The sequence below is a fragment of the Orbicella franksi genome, chromosome 6 (genome assembly GCF_964199315.1).
Source record: "Orbicella franksi chromosome 6, jaOrbFran1.1, whole genome shotgun sequence".
NCBI lineage: Eukaryota > Metazoa > Cnidaria > Anthozoa > Scleractinia > Merulinidae > Orbicella > Orbicella franksi.
In genome coordinates this window covers 27,745,637-27,767,852 of record NC_138150.1, presented here as the reverse complement: position 1 = coordinate 27,767,852, position 22,216 = coordinate 27,745,637, and the positions used below count along the sequence as shown (strand labels likewise).

General features: G+C 38.5%; 2 protein-coding genes across 2 annotated transcripts in view; both read left to right on the top strand.

The window, feature by feature from the left end:
* LOC145490570 (uncharacterized) overlaps positions 1–21,816 on the top strand; it is a 24,765-nt gene extending 2,949 nt beyond the window's left edge. The window contains exons 2-10 of the mRNA XM_081469670.1: positions 426–682; positions 1,067–1,181; positions 1,509–1,634; positions 1,845–1,967; positions 2,902–3,024; positions 17,546–17,668; positions 17,884–18,006; positions 20,448–20,946; positions 21,338–21,816. Coding sequence (XP_081325796.1) covers positions 426–682; positions 1,067–1,181; positions 1,509–1,634; positions 1,845–1,967; positions 2,902–3,024; positions 17,546–17,668; positions 17,884–18,006; positions 20,448–20,946; positions 21,338–21,743 — 1,895 coding nt within the window. The 3' untranslated portion in view covers positions 21,744–21,816. The remainder of the gene's footprint in view (positions 1–425; positions 683–1,066; positions 1,182–1,508; positions 1,635–1,844; positions 1,968–2,901; positions 3,025–17,545; positions 17,669–17,883; positions 18,007–20,447; positions 20,947–21,337) is intronic.
* Positions 4,809–6,870, top strand: LOC145488951 (uncharacterized). Its single transcript, XM_081467806.1, has 2 exons — positions 4,809–4,903; positions 5,200–6,870. Exons 1-2 carry the CDS (start codon positions 4,888–4,890, stop codon positions 5,736–5,738), a joined length of 555 nt encoding a protein of 184 aa, XP_081323932.1. The 5' UTR covers positions 4,809–4,887; the 3' UTR covers positions 5,739–6,870.
* Positions 21,817–22,216: the final 400 nt, after the last annotated feature.

Sequence of the window (22,216 nt, the reverse complement as noted above, 5' to 3'; positions counted from 1 at the left end):
GCGTTTTCATGTTTCTCTTGTAAAATCTGTTTTTGGTTAAAAGCCACCCGCGCAATATTTTTCTCTATTTTCTTCTTTCTTCTTCTTTCTTCCTTTCTTTCTTCTTCTCTATACTTCGAGCCTTGATATTTTATTTCGAGGTTTTGCCTCTCGTTTGTAGCACCATTCCATATAATAGCTTTATTAACCAAAAACCTAAGTCGAGCCTCACGCCCTAAATGTGCTTAAAAAAGTTGAAGTTTCTTTGCAAGGAATAACTCGTTATTTAAAATAATATAAACATCTAAATTGACTCAAACAGAAGAAGAGATTTATGACCTCACTTTTCATCTCATTGTTATTGTCTTTATCTTTCATTTTACTGACTTCGCTAGAAATTATTTCAAATGATAACATAAAGGTATGTCAAAATTTTCATTCTTCAGGTCACTGTCGTAAATTGCGATTCACCATTGATTCAATCCATGGTCAACGGCTGGAAAACCACGTTATACGAACTACTGACGTCATCAATGAGCATGCCTGCCGACTGAAATGCCTTCTGGAGCCAAACTGTGTCAGTTATAATTTTAACAACAAGGAAGAGGCAAATGGACGACACAAATGTGATCTGAATAACGCGACTTATGAACACTCAGACGACCTCGCGAAGAGCGAAAGTTATCTGTATCGCGAAGCCGAGGTAATCATGAAGATAATAACTGAAGGTGGCTGGCAACAGTTTCCAACACTTTCCAAGACTTAGATTTTGATGAGTCATTATAACCACTCTTTATCAGTTGCTACAATCAGTCAAATCATTCGTAAACACATTGTAGTCATTTTCATGATAAAATAAGTTACCATAGCAACAGTATGACCTGCTAAAGTACCCTTTAGTTTAACTACTAAAATATCAAAACAGACTCATTATTATTATTATTATCATTATCATTATCATTATCATTATCAATACCATTACCTTTATTATTATTATTATTATTATTATTACTGTTATCATTTTAACTGTTAAGTGTCGTTACCATGTCACTGTTGTAACGGCTGTTTTTGTTCTTTTCTTGTAAAGAATGCTTGTGCAAAGAAACCTTGCAAGAACAACGCAACCTGCCAGGCCGGTTTTACAGACAGAGATTACCAGTGTTTGTGTATTCCCGGATTTACTGGCCATGACTGTGAAAGCGGTACTGACACATTCTCTTGTTATTAGGGGTCTTACTCAACTTAGCAATGCCGAAAATTTTGAGGGGCTTAAAGGCCAAGAATGAGAAGTTATAAGAGGGAGTTACAACTATAAAAGTTGGTTTTCTGTTGCTGCTATCATTACTGTTGTTGCTGTTGTTTTGGTTGCTATTACCACTGCTGCTGTTGTCGGATTCTGCTTTTAAAACGTTTAGCAGGCAGTTCATGCTAGGAGATCACACGGAATATAAGAACAATAATATAAGATAATTTAATAACAATTGTCGTTACGATACAGATATTCTACAGGAACCTTTTTATTGTGTTAGATATTGACGAGTGTACCGACGGAACACACAAGTGTGATGTCTACGGTGCTGTGTGTAACAACACCCGGGGATCCTTTAACTGCACGTGCAAAGATGGATTTTATGGCGATGGAGTAAAGTGCACTGGTAACTATCTGTAACACAATCTCGTGCATCTTGTTGAAACTATTATTCAAAAGCGGGTAATTTTATCAGACATTGGTAAGTTACTTTATATCGTATATGTAAGAAAATAACTATGCACTAACTCATATGTGAGCCGGCAATAGCACAATATGTCAGGGGGAAAAGTTTGGTAAGCACACCATTTCAATGAAACTCCTTTTGTTGCCTTAGATATCGATGAGTGTACTAACGGAACACACAACTGTAGTGTTAATGCTGTGTGTAACAACACCCGAGGATCCTATAACTGCACGTGCAAAGATGGATTTCATGGAGATGGAATAAACTGCACTGGTAACTACTTCTATGTGTTTTAATTTTGTGACAGTGAGTAATGACAAACTTATATAAACCGGTCAACACAGAAGACCCACAAATAAGCCTGGTTCTCATATGCCGCCGACATACCTGGGAGAAAGTTACGGCATATCTGAACATTTATCGCCGAATCATAGTATATCCCTGGCATTGACCGCCGGCTTGCCTGCAAAGTTGAGCTGAGTTCAACTTCGTGGGCAAGCCGGCGGTTGTCGACGATGAAAATATTTTACGTGAACGTCATCTGCGGGCGCAACGTACTCCAGTAAGACGATTCGATCCATATTTACAGGTGAAATGGTTGAAGATTGCGCAATTCGATTTACATTTCGCGCAAATTTGAGTACGTCGGCATCCATCGCAGATGCGCCGGGGACCCACTGAGACAGATCGGCGAACGTTGTCAGCTGCAAACGTCGACTGCGTCGTAGGTAGGTCGGCGGGATATGAGAACCAGGTTTAAGAGAACGTCACTTTTCTAATGGAAATTACGAAACAAAGAGCTCAAAGCTTACTTGCGGGACACAAACCTATAGTGCTAATGCTGTGTGTAACAACACCCGGGAATCCTGTAACTGCACATGCAAAGATGGATTTCATGGAGATGGAATAAACTGCACTGGTAACTATCTGTAACACAGTTTAATTCCTGTGTTCAAGTTCCAATAGCGCAACTCCGTACTCCGCCTCGTCTTTGCTCTGACGAAGGACTAATGCTCGGATAAACGTCCGCTTCACAAACTGTCTATGGCAGTTTATTTACTGGCTTTATCAACTTCAAGCTGCTTAATAGCTCTAAGCGTCTCCATTCACACTAACCTTTCTTCAGAAGCTAATGGTAACTGTGCTTATTTATAATGACACTTATTTCCTTCTTTGTTTTTTAAAGTTTCCTTCTTTGTTGTTTTAGATATAGATGAATGTACCAACGGAACACACAACTGTAGTGTTAATGCTGTGTGTAACAACACCCGGGGATCCTATAACTGCACGTGCAAAGATGAATTTCATGGAGATGGAATAAACTGCACTGGTAACTATTGCTATATGTAATGTGTTTTAATTAACCACAGCGAGTAATTGCAAGCTTGGAAATTGGTCAATACACTAGACGAACTGTAAATGACAAATACAACCTGACTGCCCGATTTGAATGGATATTTACCAGTGCGAGCTGGAGGCGAGCCGTTAATACTAGCTGTAAAAACCAGATATGGCAGATCAGTTACCGGTTTTGATGTTTGAAATAATTAGCTCTTTATCTAAGCGGGAGTCTGTTTATCAGAGTAGGTCATGGCTCTACGTCATCTTCAAATTGTGGCGCATGCGTATTGATGCCCGCTGTATTTGGAGACGATGACTAAGCGAGTGATGGTCAGGTTACCACTCTATCGCAGAAGTGGGGCGCTTTCCATTCAATTAAACATTCGGGAACTTTCCAAACAGATAAGAATGGTATGGAAATTTCTAGAGCAACGTAAACTGTCGTTCCGGCAATTCTCTTCAAATCGTGCAGGAAAATGTAACCGCAAAACCAGCTTTGAGTTACTTAGCTCTTATTAACCGAGCGTAGTCGGTCTGTATGGGAGAATCTTGACCTCAGTCGTCAGTACAGACCTCACTGCGTTCGGTCTGTACTCACGACTGAGGTCAAGATTCTCCCATACAGACCGACTACGCTCGGTTAATAAGATGTTTATTATATGGCAAACAAGAAAAATTTAATTCGTTTCACCGCAAAATGTAACCGGTCTAGATGCCGGTCTAGATGGGAAAATCTAGACCGCGGTTAATATCTATTTCAACCAATCAAATTCGTGAATTCGGTAGTTTCCAGGCCTTGTGAGAGACAGCCATATAATAAATGTAAATAACAACTTGGTCGGTGGCGATCTATGTGGAGGAACATACAAATATCTAAAAGTCAAACACAGATGCCTGGAATACATAGGTAACTGAGCAAACAATAAAATGTATTCGAATAATGCGCCACAAGCAACTGACGCATTCGTTTAAATGCAAAAAAAAAAAAAAAAAAAGCTGCAGTTACAACGTGCAATGCACAATGTTGTTGCAACATAAGGCTGAATTAAAAAGTGTAAAACCTCTTGGCAACTGTAGCGAAATCTACTTCGCGTAACGTCTGTTGCTACAAAAACCTTGCAAGTACATGTTCATTTCTAGGGATGTCTCACAGGACAATTTTTCTTACATCTTGTGTTAAAATGAAATTGCGATTAAGTTGGTAGGAAAAATTTCTAAGTGCAAGTGGCCCTTATAAACAGGCAATCATCACTCAGTTTTGAACTTCAGAACCTCATGTTCCCAAGATTTGATAATTCAGTCATCTATTTGTATAACATCACTCTTACAATTTAATCACTGGACGTTAATTGGAATGAGCAGCAATTAAATTGAACTGAAGCGTGCATCACTACTTTGGACTGAATTTAAATATATGCACAAATCGCCGAGATTATTAAATTTGCTGTAAACACAGGTCACTGAGAAAATAGTTGTTTATTATGGTCTTAACCTACCAATATATAGCAGCAAGTTAAATTCTTTTTAACAGAGTGCGAAAAAGCGCCTGAATACGATTAATTCAGAAATAGTACAAAAACATAAAAAAGAACCAAAATGTAGAAATTTGATAAATTGTGACGTAACACACCGTTTCGGGTGTAGCAGAGGTAAAAGCTCTGATGTTCTAAAGTTGTCAAAAATGTCTCTGTTGCCATTTCTTGTGTTCTTTCTGTTTCAAACTGTAGGTTGGTATTCCGGTCAACCTGGGCGGTCTTGTAAGTACATCCGGGACTCAGGAGGCTCTAGAGGAGACGGGGAGTACTGGATCGACCCCGAGGGGAGTGGAAACCCTTTAAAGGTCTTCTGTGACATGACAACTGACGGAGGTATGTTGTGGAAAGTGATAACAACGATAATGTCCAAAAACGTTTGCTTTTCCCGGAACGCAGTAAACGATACATCAGGCTCTAAGCTGTTCGAAACTATATAGGAGCTATACCACACTATCACTACGTTCGACTAGAAGCGTTCATTCTCAATTCCGAAAGGAAATCTCATGTTTTTTTGCAGTCATGACTTACTTTGCTTTCTACATCTTGATGATCTTTCTTGTCGTGTAATAAGTGGCCATTACAGCTAGCTTAATTTGTTTGATCAAGTGACCATTTTACCCTGATTTCAGGAGGCTGGCTTCCTGTTTCCAACGCTGTGCTTGACGGCTCATCCTCCACACCGCAGTTGTTAGTAGAGACGTCATACAGAGGAATCAGGAACTATCACAATAACCAGACGTTTCTGACAAAGAATGCCATGAATGAGCTCAGAACACACCTGTCTTTCACTCAGCTGAGATTCCACTGCAGTAAACAACAGGGACGTACGTTCCACGTGACAACGGTCCCTAACAGCACTGGTGAAGCTGTAGTCCAGTACTTCAGCGGTCAGACGGATGTCCAGCCTGATGCCTGTGGCTCGTTTGTTAGAATGGAGAATGACAACTCGAGATTAGCAGACGTTTGCCGCCAGTGGGGATTTAATGGTATGAGCAATTACGTTGGCAAATGGGGGCATCCTGGAGATCAAGATAGATTGTACAACCATGCGGCTTTTGTAGCATCTTTATATCACTGGCTGCTGACTCCAGGTGGCTCAAGATGGGAATGTGATGACCTCCTCGTTGGGGTGTCTTCTGGTGATTTCTGGAAAGTCTTTGTTCGTTAAGTCTTTGGGACAGACGTCAGCCCATCTATGCCCAAATACGGAAATAACAAAATGTTTATACTTCGATAATTTCATCTGCATGTTTTAAGCGCTTCCGCTTTTTAGATAGTAAATTAAAGTGCACCTAACCCCCAAATTTTTTTTCGCTAAAACGAATCTAGACTTAATTTGAAGCATTTGGGCGAAGAAATTTTTCAATTTGGTTGAATCCTCGATTTTCTATGCCCTTTCAAAGTCGCGCTTGAAGCGTTTCACGACCGCGTTTTAGGGAGTCTGGGACGGCGGTACCTGATGACGTCTACCCAGGAACCAAACACAATAGCGCCTCAGTCAACTCTCTGTATTTGCTCGAGAAAATGGAACCCAAAACTAATCGTTCCGATGTATTTCGGGACTAAAACGTCCAAGTTTTGTCTCAGAATCATTTCTTTTACGTCACTGGAGTCAGAGTTAAGTTTCGATTCGGAAGACTCCGAAATAAACTTCGATCGAGCACGTTCGACAACTGTGAACCTCACTGCTTAGAGCTTTGAGAGCAATTTACAATATTTCAAGCGACGAAGGGGAAGACTTCTTTGCGGACGAGTTGCTTGTATATTAGGAATGGAAAGCTAGATACGAAGTGGAGGAGCAGGCAAACGAAAAGCACGAAAGAAAACTCAAGGACAGCTTTGGATGGTAATTTCGTCAACTAAACATAAGATTCCCACGCGTGTTTATAGCCCGTTTACATTTGTCCTTAGCGAGGATGTATTTTGTCAAGGTGTGATTGTTCTGTTAAATCCGGTTTGTGTTTTACTTTCAGTTGAATGCTTCATGTTTATAAGAGCGACGTACGTGTTGTAGTTTTCGAGACTTGATGACCTCCAAAACATTGGCTTCGATCGATTGAAAATCGTATTGTGTGGACCTGTATTTTTGAAGCTGCGGGGAGCAAGGCGGAAGGAAACATTTCATACAATTACCGATGTCACATTGTCACACGTTTCAAGTCGTAACTCTAAATAACCAATGTAAATTGTTCTCAAAGTTTGCAGTGAAATTCGTCGGATAAGCGAAAAGGATGTGTTCCCTAAGCGGTCCGCAGATAATATTACGCGGTCATATTTTCGACGCTGTTGCACAGAATCTTTGTCGCACTGCTGATTTCCAAGCCTTCGAAAAACTCTGAGTCTATCATGTAATTCTAAAGGATTAGTTTTCGACTTTCATCTAAATCGAAAGAGAAATAAGTGTTGGTTAGCGGCGTACAGTTGCGATCTATTTACATATCAGTATAACGCTTCTTGATCATGATCGGATCACACAACTTTGCCGGTTATGTTATAAATACTGCGGAATTGGAAGATAAAGGTTGTCGGTAGTATTTCTACAAATTGCTGTTTAGCTTTAAGCAGAAAATTTATGAAAACAGCGTTCGAAGGTCTGCGGAACAAATTCAAGTGAGCGTTCTTCAATGGTTCTCACAGATTCAGTTCGCTTGTTTCGGTTCGACAAAATCAACCATCGTTTACGTCTTTATTGCACCATTAGCCGATCATCGTCAGTAAATTGTACAGTATATCTTTCTTTAAATCCGGAATATTGCTGCAACAGCCGATAGCACCTCTGGAAGGCGTTTGTGCGCATTTTTCGAATGTGTATTGCACCATCCTGAAGGAAATGAGAGGACGTGAGATATCCAACCTTCCTGGGTAGACGTCACAAGAGCCGCTGGACCCATTCTCCTCAAACTCGGTCGTGAAACAAAATGGCGGTGTTTTGGAGCTATTTTCGAGATTTCGTCTGGGCACAGAAAATCGAGGATTTAACGGAATCCAAAAATTTTTTCGCAGAACTATTTTAAATAACAAGTAGATTCGTTGTAGCGAAAAAAAAAATTTTGGGGTTAGGTGCACTTTAACTGGATTTCTAATGATGTTTGTAAACAACTGCTCCACGTAAACATAGTGTGACGATGGGTTTTTCCCTCTTCGGAGCCGGAAATGGGAAACGATCTTCGCAACGGTAAACGAACACAACTCGGAGAAAATTAACTCTGACCAACACCCTTGGCTTACGGGAACGGAAACTCGTCTGGATTTTCTGGTATAAAGAGATCTACTTCAATGGTCGTCTTTCAGTTTACGGACGTCAAGGGTGAGACTAGACTTGGTCTCAACAGTAATTTATACTGAAAATAATTTAATAACGATGGCATAATCATTGCGTCAGCTAAAATAATGAACGAATAAATAAAACTTAATGTTACGGCATGCGAACCACACGTTTCAGTTAAGGAAATATGTAAATAGCAGAACGTCTTCTGAACGTCTTCTTCTTCTTCGACCATAACCCTATGTGGGTATAGGGCCAGAACGTAATATGACAAAATTATTTTATCATCATCGGTAACATTACTACCCATCGGATATTTTTGCTACGGCCACAAGAAAAGCAACTGTAGCAATCATCTTATTCGCTGATAATAGCCAATTACAGTACCATCCAAGATGAATCTGAGAATTTCAGCGTAATATAATAGCAAAGCTACCGTAAAAAGTTCTATTATTTCCATTCTAAATCATCAATAACAGACCGCCAAGACCCCGTTTTCATGCGGGGCTCAGTTACATTTCACAGAACTGTTAAATGGTCTAATATTATGAATGACGGGAGAATGACGGCAAATCAATTAAGAAATTTCAACGTCGGTTTATTAAATACCATGATAATAATATGGATGAGTTTTTCTCAGCCATGGAAAGTAACTGGACAACTAGCGCCTTAAAATATTTATGTTTTAGATTGAGACCGAAATTTCCCAGAAAATTGTTTTCTTTTCTACACATTTAATCCCTTTGTTTTAAAACAACAGATGCCATCTGTTTGACAACTATTGATCTGCTTGTGAGAGTTCTCTAATATAATATTACATATCAGTGAGTTGGCTATGTTTAAAGGGTCTTTGTCACGATAATGCAAGTTTACGACTTTGATTGACACTGGACGGCTTTTAACCAATCAAAATTGTACGACTCAGTTCCAAACGTCGCTGGGACAACCGTTGCTCTTTGCAAACTTCATTGTTCCGTCTTTGACCCTTTGTGTGGTATTAGCGCTTCGTATCCCTTCCATCTCTGTACGATCTTTACACAAAATGCAAAATATACTGTGAAACCCCTCCACAAATGAAATTTTCTTGGATACCGTTACTATGACGAGGATAATCACCTTTAATTCGGCTAAAAACACAATGCAGATTGAGTCAGAATAGGGGCCGATTTCACTCCATTTGCTGACAAATTTTAGGACCATGGGGTCGGAAACAGCGAAAACGCCTCGCTTCCTCTCCCCTTTTTAATTAGAAAAGGCCGACCTTGGCTCAGCTCACCGTAAAAACATTAATCTTCCCTCAGATTCCTGTTAAAAGGCCCTTCTTCATTCTGTCTCCTATAGAAAACGCATCTTAACTCAACCCACAATGAAAAGGCCTGTCCTCATTAACCCCACAATGAGAAGGCTCGTCTTCATTCAGCTCTGTTTAAAGCAGTCCCTGTGCGGGCTCCACAAGTTGACGATGATGACACTTTACTTCAATAGGGTGCTTACTTACAGTCAAGACTCTAGTCTCCCTTATGGCCCTATATATGAAACTAAGTTACAACCTGACTAATTACAGAAAGTTTAAACATTACAACATAGGATACTCAGCTACTAATTCAACGCTTACTTCACTTATTCCATCCGAGGTCTGATAGCTATGTCTCACACTTGGTTAAAAAAATCCTTCAGCCAGTGGTCTATTTCCACTGGGCTTAAATAAATGATCTTTGTTACCCTTGCTTGCACTGAAGAACTTTGTTTTTCCTTCCACACTTGCGCGTTATTCCCCCAAGCCTGCCTTTCACGTTGAAATTTGGTACCAATCCCCGCGCCAAAACATACCGGAAACAGGCCATTACGGCTAGAGGAGCTAAGAACGATTGTCTTGCCCGGTTCAAATACCAAATGGAACAGAAATTTCCGAAATTTCCGGACTAGTTCGCCGAGAGGTTGAGCGAAATTTTTAAAATGGATGCTCGGAAACGAAAGCTTCTATTCCATTCCATTTTGTTTCACGAACTTCGTTTAATCAAATGGAACGTGGCCCCTCTTCAAGTCGGAAACCGGGAAATGCCCCAACGAAATGTAACATTTGCGTAGTGACTATTTTTACCTAACTTCCATGCAGTAGCAGATAGAGGATGTCATAAAAAGCTTATTTTACCAAGCGCAGTTGAGAACTTCTGGACATTTTGGACAGTTTCCTGAAATGTTGGCAAGTCCCAGGAGGGGAGAAAGTATGAAGTGAAGGTTTGTGAAAAAGCCTTTTTCCATTTTTCATCGTTTACGTGTGGGTAGAAGGCCAAAACATGTTACAGTTAAAAATCCGAAAAATGGGCTAGTGTTAAACTCAATTTGTTTTTAGCACAAAGGGAAAAACATAGTAATATGTTTCTTTCTCATTCACTTTAGAAACAACAACGTGATAATCTGTCAAAATAATACGATCTTTTTTCTTTGCAATTTCTGCCATGTACCAATCACCATACGAGGAAACTCTTTAGCTGTAGCGAACTCTGATAACTAAAAATTGATTAACCTATTGACCTGGTATATTTGAATAAGGAACAAGTTAAAAATTGAATTCAGATGCAACAGCTCAGCTTATGATTCACGCCATTGAACCACTCTCCAGAGCTTCTCGCTTGAATGTAAAATTACCGGCCAGTTTTTGCAAAGTTCGAGGCGTTGTCTTAGACATGTTGTCATTGTTTTTCTGCTCAGCCTTCGTGTTATTGGATTTCTTGTTCCTGGAGGCACAAGGTAAGGTTCTCTTCATTCGGTGTTAGAGAATATTTCTTCGGTTTATCGTTATTTCTGACGATGTAAAAAAAAAAAAAAAACACAGACAACAGTTTTTAGTGCCTTTGCAATAGCTTAAACTTTTTTTCACGAGCCTTTTAATTTGTTTTGGCAATCATACTCGCATGATCGTGGATACTAAAATTAATGAGCGTTCAACGCAGTTTAGTTTTCTCCGCAAGTTTTCAGTGCATGTAGAAAACGATATAGTCAGCTCATATTCGATAAATTTATTGCCCTGTATGATAACTCGTCGAGCAACATTTTTGAAAGTACGAACTTGTAAGGGCATACGATTTGATTGCGTTCCTTGAGGATCATGATTAGGATCGGGATCTATGATCCAAGATCACTCGGATCATGGTGCATCAAATTAAAGGAGCCGATAAATCCTTGTCCAGTGTGTTTCCATCGGGTGTTTTTTTTTTTGGCACACCGTGATTCGAGTGATCTTTGATCCTGAACTGGATTATCCCAAATGAATGTACACTCGATCATGAAATGTTTTCTCTGAGGTTGCACGAAATCCTTGTTCTTCGATATTAACAATCCCTGGGAATTGCTCTGACTAGAGTTTGCGCCACATGAAACAATGAATGTTTTCATGAATAGTCTTTCTGACGAATTTAAGCAACAAAACTGATCTAAATTTTGCAAGACCTTTGCCAAACGTTATTCAACGGTTTCTGTGAAATAACCCTTTTCACGTACGATTATCGTTTCTCATTTGCATTCCAATATAATCCAACTAGGATGTGAGGCAATTTCGGGCTATTTTGTAGTTTCAGCCCGAAATTGTCTCGCATCCACGTTGGATTACATTGTGATGCAAATGATAAAAGCTAATCGTAAAAAGGGCTATGGGACAGATTTTTACAATAATTAAGGTAAAATGGCATTGTCGAGAGCAAGTTAACGTTAGACACTTTTCTCTTAAACAGGTGGTTTTGATATGCCCATGCAAATTTGTTAAACAGCTGTCGTTGCTTGTAGTGTTTTGTCAAAGCAAAATTAATAAAATTCGTGTTTATCCACCTTGACAAACAATCATTACACTCATAGTCCGGCCCAGTCCCTGAACTCTTCCTCTCACAATGTAGTCCAGTCTCCCCGTTCTATATAGAGCGGGAAGACTGGGCTTCATTGCACTAAACTGTCATTCGTAGTCTTCTCGACGTGAATAAAACAATAGAAAAGTACACATGACGAAAAAACAAATAGAATGCAGAGTTTATTTCTTTCCCTCCTGCTTTAAAAACAAATTTTCGTTCTTCAGCTCACTGTCGTAATTTGCGATTTACCATTGATCCAATACCTAGTTACCAGTTCGGGAATCACGTAATACGAACAAGAGGCACTGTGAGAGTTAAGTGTCTTACTAAAGAACACAACACAATGTTCCCAGCCAGGGCTCGAGGCCAGACTGCTCGAAATAGAAAAGAAATACAAAAATCAAATAACAGGTTGTTTGCACAGACAGCTTATAAATTCTAAAATGGATAATACTTAATTTTGATTGGAATTGGAACATTGTTATCATATTAACTTGTACATGATGTAGTGCCAAAGAATAACAACAGTCTGTTTCAAAATGAAATCATTAAATGAGAGTTCACCATATTTGCCAGTCAGTTCAAAATTGACAATATAATTATGTATATGAGTCAGCAGTGCATTTTGGGTTAAGGTAAATTGGTTATGGTCCTTGTTCAGTTAACATTATGAAACAGCTGTATAACAATGATTACTATTATGTAAAAATTACAATACATGATTTTGAAATTTATTTTAGACAATCAAATTGAGAATGCCAGGACTGCCAAGAGTATTTTGGCAAATTTCACTTAAGTGAGACATAGATATTGGCAAAATCTTGTTTACTTTAAGCTAAGTCAAAGATAAACAATTTGATTGTAGCTTGCAGGTAAACAGGAAATCTATAGAAAAAATAAGTATTTCCTTCGATATTATAAGAATGATTTCGGACAGTTTTGTTTCAATCATGAACCTGAAGTGGAGGGATTGTTTTTGTTTACAATTTATAAGGTTTTTTTCTAAAGAACTACGTCCATGGAATGGAGGAAGGGAAGTAACAACGTTTTATACAAGGAGGCTCTGGCCCAAGGTCAAAGACCTATCCATTCTACGGTGTTTTTAACAGGAAAGGCTTTCCTTTCATATACGTGTAGCTTCTTGCCTGAAACCACTTTCAACAACCTAATGTGGCCCACTAGACGGTACAGTATTTTATTCCTATATATCTTGGTAATTGTTTGTGCTAGTCGCACTAGCAATGCAGTAATACTCAAAAATATTGCAGATATATTTCTGCTAATAGATTTTTGCAACGATTACAGAACATACTTATGTTGACAAGTATCAAGCATTCTCTTCTCCATAATTTAACTTTTGATGTCAATTTGTTTAAATCTCTCATTTCTAGGAGCAAAAAAAAAAAAAAAAAAAAAAAAAAAATCTACAACACCAGCCACCATGCGTCCGGCTCTTTGACACAATTGGACAGCATATCTTTCTCGCAAACAAATAGATCTACACAGTCTTTTGGACTTAATTTGTTCATCCATCACTAAAATATTGCAGTGTATATTTACTCAATCATACATGTAGGTTGCCTTGCATATCATCCGTGAAGAAATTTTCACTCTGGTTGAACTGCATGGAATACAAACGAAATGTAGTGTGAACGACAACAAAACTAAAAGATAAGGCAATTCGACATTTTTTCCCCTAAGTATTTAAAAACAAGCTTACAAATTTCGAGCTTGCAATACTAACACAGGCAGAATTTCAATGTGTGCGTACAAAATAAAACAATAGAGAAACAATGAAACCAAAACCTAACAAGAATTTAAGCTTACCTTAGACTAAACAACGAGAGAAAGCGAGTGGAAACCATCAAATTCTCTTGCCAAGAAAAAAAGCTAATCACGATCTCACTTTCTGCTTTGTCCTCCCGGGTGTCTTGTATCAATTCTTTGACCTCGCCGACCGTGCTGTTGTAAACGATACGTGACCACAGTCATAAATACCTCTACAAGCTTTCATCTAGGTGTGAACAAAAGCCGATAGGCAAAAAACAACATATTTACGAAAGAAAATCCCACGAAACCAAAATGGCCGACTTCAATCTTCGAGGTGTTCGACAAACTCGCACCCAGGCTCTCGATTTATCCGACAAAAATGTACGCCTTTCTAGTCCCCCCTCGTCAAAGAACCTTCCCGAAGACGACTGAACACTCTTAGACAAAAACAATACTTAGAAGGGGAGGTAGGAGAAAATTGTTTAATCCAGGTTTAATGAATAAATTAATTAGAATCGAGTGAGTGAGTGAGTGAGTGAGTGAGTGAGTGAGCGCCATCCGACTGCCTCCTAAGCTCATGGATGTTACATAACATTCATGAGCAAAAAGGAAAATAATCCTAACATTGCGCCGCAAAAGCAAGCAACTTAGACAATTTGTCGATGTTTTTTTGTCAACCTGAAAAAAGCTCGTTAAGAAGCGAAACTTGAAATGACTACTATTTCTTAATAATCATACATTATGTTGTTAAAAAAAAGAAACCGCGATCGGAGAAATGAAATATATGTGGAGTTTTCATTTCCAAAAAGCTCTGCAAATTGCTCTAGAATTTAAGAAAAATGAAACTTAATGAGTTAGTACGCGAATCTTTTTTTTTTCTGAAAACTAAGTTGAAGTAACAACTAGTTAATTTCATAGAACTCTGTTCTGTTTTCCTAAACAATTTCTTAAGAAAAAAGAACCCAATGGTTTGCGTAGAATTAGCCCGAACACATTACATGTAATAAGTCACATTTAATACATCACTGAGAGGAAGTTTTATAACTTAACTTACACCTAATTCAAACAGGTGGCTTTGACATGCACATGCAAATGTGTTTAGCAATTGTCGTTCGAGAATCATTTTCTCAAAACAAAGTTACAAACTTCATGACTCATCCTCAGTCAAAAAAGAATTACACTGAAAGTAAGTTCACGCAATTAGGCTCGAGTTCAAAGAGAATTTCAGGACACGTTTGGTGAACTCAAACCGTCCAAACCAGCACATTTTTCCTGTTTTTCCAATTTTGTGCACCTACTCGAGTTTTCCAAAAATGCAAAACTAAACTAAGCAACTTTTCAAAGTTTTGACCTCTGAAGTTATATGGTTGTAAAGTTCTGAAGAGGTGCATGGCTTGAGAAAAAATGTGATATGAATAAGATAACTTAAAAACGGAAAAGTTCTTTCTTTGTGAAAACAAAGGCTTGAAATCAAACGTTTTCATCTAAACAGACATTTATTCCGATTTTTCAAACGTTGCGCCGGGAAATGGTACGCTCTAAACCGGAGGCAAGACTGTTTTGTTAATGTTTTTGACAACTTGAAGGAAGGTTCGTGAAAAAGCGAAACTTGAAATGACTGCTGCTTCATAATAATCACCATTTGCGGGTCTGTTAAATGGTCGATCCTGTTGTTCAAAAATATAACGCGAACCGAGAAATGATAATGTGGTATTTTTTCAGAGATAACTGTCATTACCAAAAAATATACTCTGCAAATTACTTTAGATTTTCCGCAAAATGAAAAATTAATGAGTTACAGAAGTGCGCGAATGATCTTTCTTAAAAGTAAGTTGAAGAAAGACCTACTTTGAGTTTAATAAATAATATGAACGAAAACCTCGATTAATTTTTTAAAATCTGTTATTGGTTAAAAGCCACCTGAGCAATATTTTTCTCTATTTTCTTCTTCTTCAGTTTTTCTTCCTTTCTTTCTTCTTCTCTATACTTCGAGCCTTGATCTTTTATTTCGAGTTTTTGCCTCTCGTTTATAGCGTCATTCCATGAAACAGCTTTATTAACCCGAAAACCTAACTTGAGCCTCACGCACTAAACATGCTTAAAAAATTTGAAGTTTCTTTGCAAGCAATAACTGCTTATTTAAAATAATATAAACATCTGAATTGACTCAAACAGAGAAAGAAATTTATGTCACCACTTTTTATATTATTATTATTGTCTTTATCTTTCATTTTACTGACTTCGCCAGAAATTATTTCAAATGTTTACATAAGGGCATGTCAAAATTTTCATTTTTCAGGTCACTGTCGTGATTTGCGATTCACAATTGATCCAATCCATGGTTACCGACGAATCATGTGATACGAACCATTGACGTCATCAACGAGGACATCTGCCAGCTGAAATGCTACATGGAGCCAAACTGTGTCAGTTATAATTTTAACAAGAAGGAAGAGGCAAATGGACAACACAAATGTGATCTGAATAACTCTACTTCTGAACACCACAACATACACTCAGGCGACCTTGCGAAGAAAGAAAGTTATGTGCATCGGGAAGCTGAAGTAATCATGAAATTTAGAAGTTGGAGATAATAACTGAAGGTGGCTGGCAACAGTTTCCAACACTTTCCAAGACTTAGGTTTTGATGGGTCGAGCATTATAACCACTCTTTATCAGTTGCAACAATCATGTTTTTATAAAAAAAACTGTCTAATCATTAGTAAACACATTGTAATCATGATACAATAGGTTACCATAGCAACAGTATGATCTGCTAAAAATACCCTTTATTTTAACTACTAATATCTCGAAACAAACTCGTGACCCCCATATGTTACAATTATTGTTATCGAATTTTGATCAACTGTTTAGTTTATAAATGTTTTAAAAACTGTTATATATCGTCAATGGATGCCATTGTTGTAACAGCTATTTTCGTTCTTTTCTTTGAAGAATGCTTGTGCAAAGAAACCTTGCCAGAACAACGCAACCTGCCAGGCCGGTTTTACAGACAGAGATTACCAGTGTTTGTGTATTCCCGGATTTACTGGCCATGACTGTGAAAACGCTACTAATACATTCTGTTCTAATAAGTGCACTCAACTTAGTTGTGAGAGGTTTGAGGGGTTTAATACCAAGAATGAGAAGTTATGACAAGGAGTTATAACTTCAAAAGTTGGCTTTCTATTACTGCTATCATTATTTATAATTATGTTGTTGTTGTTGCTATTACTACTGCTATTGTAGTCGGCTCTTGCTTACCAGGCAGTACGCGCTAGAAGATCACAATTATCACCGGCGTTATCAAATAGATATTTCACAGGAATTTTTTTATTGCGTTAGATATTGACGAGTGTACCGATGAAACACACAGCTGTGGTGTTTATGCCGTGTGTAACAATACACCGGGATCCTTTAACTGCATGTGCAAAGATGGATTTTATGAAGATGGAATAAAGTGCACTGGTAACTATCTGTAACACAATCTCGTGCATCTAGTTGAACACTATTATTCCAAAGCGAGAAATTTTATCAGACATTGGTAAGTTACTTTATATCGTATATGTGAAAAAATAACTGAGCAATAACTTATAAGTGAGTCGGCTAAAACATACTATCTTAGGGCGAAAAGTTTGGGAAGCAAGCCATTTCAATGGCCGTTTTTATGCTTGGGACGTTAATGTCGTCTCGGATGTTAAAGCTGTCTCGAGACGACTTTAACGTCTAGTATAAAAACGGAAAATAAGGAAGACGCTTTTAATGTCTGTCTACTTTAACGTCTTCTTTTAAGAGCTCTACTCTTATCAGTCGCCTTTAACGTTTGAGACGTTAATCCTGTCTAGTATAAAAACGTGACGCCCTTAACTGTCTGCCATGCTATCAGCTAGTAGATTTGTTCGTATATTGCGGCGCTAAAAGTGACTTGTTTCCAGTGTCCTCCGAGTATAGCACCTAGTCTTAATTGCGTCTCGTTTTTATACCAGACACCCTTAACGTCTTAGACGTTAACGGTGTCTAGACAACTTAAACATCTCTAGCATAAAAACGGCCAAAGAAACGTTTTGCAATTAGATTCCGATCCTTTTGTTGCTTTAGATATCGATGAGTGTACTAACGGAACACACAACTGTAGTGTTATTGCTGTGTGTAACAACACCCGGGGATCCTATAACTGTACTTGCAAAGATGGATTTTATGGAGATGGAATAAACTGCACTGGTAACTACCTTTAACACAGTTTGGTTTAATGCCTCTCTTGCCCCGTGGTTGAAGCTATTATTTAAACGCGAGTAGTTTTGTCAGACATTGGTACGTTTATATGTGAGGTAATAAAATAGTAACAAACGAGACACATTATGTATAAGAGCGAAAAGACACGTGACCATACCATTTCAATAAAACGTTTTCCAGTAACATTCCATTTGTTGCTTCAGATATCGATGAGTGTACCAACAGAACACACAACTGTAGTGTTAATGCTGTGTGTAACAACACCCGGGGATCCTATAACTGTACTTGCAAAGATGGATTTTATGGAGATGGAATAAACTGCACTGGTAACTATTGCTATATGTAATGTGTTTTAATTAACCACAGCGAGGAAATTACAAGCTTGAAAATTGGGCAATACACAAGACGAACTGTAAATGACAAATACAACTTGACTGCTCGATTTGAATGGATATTTACAAGTGTGAGATGGAGGCGAGCCGTTGTTGCTACCTGAAAAAGCCAGATATGGCAGATCAGTTACCGGTTTTGATATTTAAAACAATTAGCTCTTTATCTAAGTGGGAGTCTGTTTATTAGAGTACATCATGGTGCTACGTCATCTTCAAATTATGGCGCATGCGTATTGATGCCCGCTGTAATTGGGGACGATGACTTAACGATTGGAGGCCAGGTTACCGCTCTATCGCGGAAGTGGGACGCTTTCCATTCAATTAAAAATTCGGGAACTTTCCAAACGGGTAATGATGGTATGGAAATTTCTATGGAATCTTTCAGAAAAATCCGAACGTTTTTTAATTTTCAGCATTCGAACCATTCAACCGAAAATTCAGGAAATTTCAGGAGAAAAATTAAGTGGAAAGAAAATTCTCATTGAGGAATTTTCTAAGATTTGTATATACCTCGCGAGTTCGTACTCTTTACAGGAATTCCGGAAAATGCTGTTCCTTTCGTCACCGAAAATTTCCGTAAATTCAGAAAGCTGTTTCTGGTCGGGTGGAAAAGCATCCCGAGCTGCCCGTTGCCTCTGTTTGATAACGAGATTTGGCCTCGGCTATCATTTGGACCTGGGCCACCATCTTCAAGCCAATCAACTCATTTTCATATAAAAGTTTTTGAACGAGGACTCGTTTTGACACAGAAGCAAAAGGGAACTCGGAAATAGCCAATAGCTAAATTTCTAGTTTTCTGGATGGTTTCCGTCAATAACGAGTCAGATTTTCCCGTCGTTAAATACGACACAATAGACCGATAAATTTGAGACTTAGTCGTCGTTCTTCACTTGATTCTTTCCCTCTAACACAGTTTCCGTCTCCAAAATTAATTCGGCTAGTGTTATGTCTTAGTTGTATCTAGGGCTTTCCTCAAGTTGCTCGGCAACTTTTTGGCAACTTCTTGTATTTCGAGTACCTTTCTGGATTCTAAACAATTTCTAGTTTTCTACTAATTCTGAGAAATCGGAGGAGACTTAGTGCTTAAATTGGCCTTACTTCCATATTTCACAATGTTTTAGCAGACAATTTATGAATTTTCTGTGAAAAAGAAGCTAGATCATATTCCCCTCCCTCTGGGCCATTTCATGGGTGCAAGATGTATGGAGCCGGACTGCTAGGTCAGCGATTTTTCTGAAGAAAATTCAAAATGGCGGGCGAAGATTCACACTCGACCGACTCGAGTGTCTCAGGTGAAGAATTTTTACAAGGTTACTACTGATGCCTAGTCTTTACTCATACATTTTTTGTTTTTAATTGAGGACAAAGTTATTTAGAAACGCTGGTTACGCCGCAAAATTGCACAAAAATGCTTAGAAATCTTACTTCTGTCGTACAATTTGCATATTTTTGCATCAGACCAAATAAAGGAAGAGAGCAACAGAATTTTTTGTTTGTCTTTTTTTTAAACAACTTTTGAGCAAGTTGCGTTGGAAAAAGCAACTTTTGACTTGTTTTGAGCAACTTTTGAGTAACTTTTTGAGAAATTGCGGGCAACTTGTGGAAAGCCCTAGTTGTATCATCCTTTTAAGTTAGACTTTTAAAACTACAACTTACAGTTCGGTTCCTGAACTCTCCTTTCTTCCCACCCCATATAATTAAGCCCCTATATGAGGCGGGAAGAAAGGAGAGTTCGGGAACTGTACTATACAACTTAAAGAAAACTTGCACTGTTGAACAAATTATTCATTAAATTGTTTAAGACATATTTGTGCATTTTAAATGTTTAAATCTATTTGAAAATTTCAAATCACTTCGGGCTCTTTCCAGAGCGCTGTCATTTTGAATCATATTGTCACACCTGGTTGGCCATATAACCAAAATGAGAACATTACAAAACCTAACCTAACCGCTTGGTTGGAATACGGAGAAGATCTATTTTGGCGCACGTAGGCAAAAATAGTGACTGTAAATTGGTACAAAACGTCAACACATTTTTTTCACTTTTCTTTACTACTGAGGCAGCGCGACCGACTCATTTTTTATGGCACTGGTCTTAATTGGTGTTCCTGTGGTCAAGATTTTTTCCCTTTCCATAAGCTGGGCTTGGTCTCGGTACCTCGGTTATGTCTTCCAAATAGCCCGACTATCCCTGAAAAGCCCTATTGGAAAGTGGTCAATTACTATGTTATTTTTTTTCTTTACTTGCAACAAATTATGGGTCTTGCCACATTTCTAACGTTAGATGGCAATTTGGCGCCAGAACTACAGGTTTTAGGTACATAATTTGTTACCAATCCTGAACTTCGGACTGTTGATGTTCCTTAATTACCCAGGATTCAATGCTACCTTTACGGGTCTCAGAGCGAGTGGAAAAGATGGTCCAACGTCACTCCGTAGTCACTACACAGATCAGGATCATGACGGTCAAGTTACACTGTCCAGCAGTATTCAACAGTGGACTGTGCCGTACACTGGTCAATACAGAATAGAAGCAGTAGGAGCAGCAGGGGGGTATGATAACTACCAGGACAGCGCCCAATACAGAGGAAGAGGTGCCAGAATGACTGGCACTTTCAACTTATCCAGAGGAGAAATGATTCAAATTCTTGTTGGTCAAGAGGGAGGAATAAGAATCCACAGAAGGATCCGGAGTTCTGGAGGTGGTGGAGGAACATTTGTCGTGAGAGGAAGCGATACGCCTTTGATAGTGGCTGGAGGAGGTGGAGGCCTCAGAGCTCTGACATCAAGACACCAGGGATGTGATGCTAGCACAGAGACGTCAGGGAATCCTGGGTACAACTCATGGTCAGGAGGCAGCAATGGACACGGTGCAATGATTGGTGATGATAAGCCGTCAGGTGAGAGTAAAAATGAGAATGATTATATTCACTTCACCAAAGTCAGTTTCCCTAACACACATTTCATTAGACCTCAGTCGATTCATCGGCTTTAATATCTATCTCAAAACTTTCTTCATGTTTGGAAAAAGCATTTGTTCATCGGGAGTTCAACTTTAGCTGTCGAAATACACTTTTCAAATGTCGGAAACTGTCGAAAATTTGGTTGACAGCAACAACAAACGCAAATGTTCACTTGTTATTGAAAGGTACAAAAAATATCATGATAGTTTGACAACCCTCCTTCTTTATGGTGCGTGGACAAACCGGATAATCTTTTTAGGCAAACCTCCATTGCATGACACTGCTAAATTTAGAATCGTTAAATATACGAATGGGAATGATTCAGCTAATTTTATTTTTTCAGGTGGTGGCGGCGGCGGTTTTTACTCCAGTGGAAGAAGTGGAACTGAGATAAACAATTACAACAAGCTTACGGGTGGAGAAGGGGGTAAAGGATTTCTTCAAGGAGGAGTGGGTGGACAGAGTTTCGTAGGATCTCTTAATGACGGTTCTGGTGGTTTTGGTGGTGGTGGTGGTGCGGGTTACGGTGGAGGGGGTGGTGGAGGGTATTCCGGAGGAAGCAGTGGGAAATATGTAGATGTAGATGGGAAATATGTAGATGATTCTTGTGGAGGAGGGGGAGGTTCTTATAATGTTGGGAAAGATCAGCAAAATGATTGCTGTTACAATACAGCTGGTCATGGCCTGGTAACCATTACATTACTGTAGAAAAAATAGAAAACGAGCCGTACACAACAACAATATTATGCAGCTGTAATTATATTTGCTATTGATTGTTTTAACTGGCCCGCTTTAACTCGTCCTCATCATTGATAATTACTCAATTTCATAGTTAAATAAATTCCTTGTTAACAATGTTTATATATATATATAACTTGAACAGAATAAATTTATAGAGCGCTCGACTCTGAGAGGAGCAGTGTAGATAATAAACAATGGTAGCAAGACTTCAATTCATCGTTTTATTGCGACAACGCTGTTTCGTATGGTCAAAGGATGACCACACTCATCAGGCAATATCAACGAATTCGTTGATATTGCCTGATGAGTGTGGTCATCCTTTGACCATACGAAACAGCGTTGTCGCAATAAAACGATGAATTGAAGTCTTGCTACCATTGTTTATTATCTATCTATCTATCTATATATATATATATATATATATATATATATATATATAT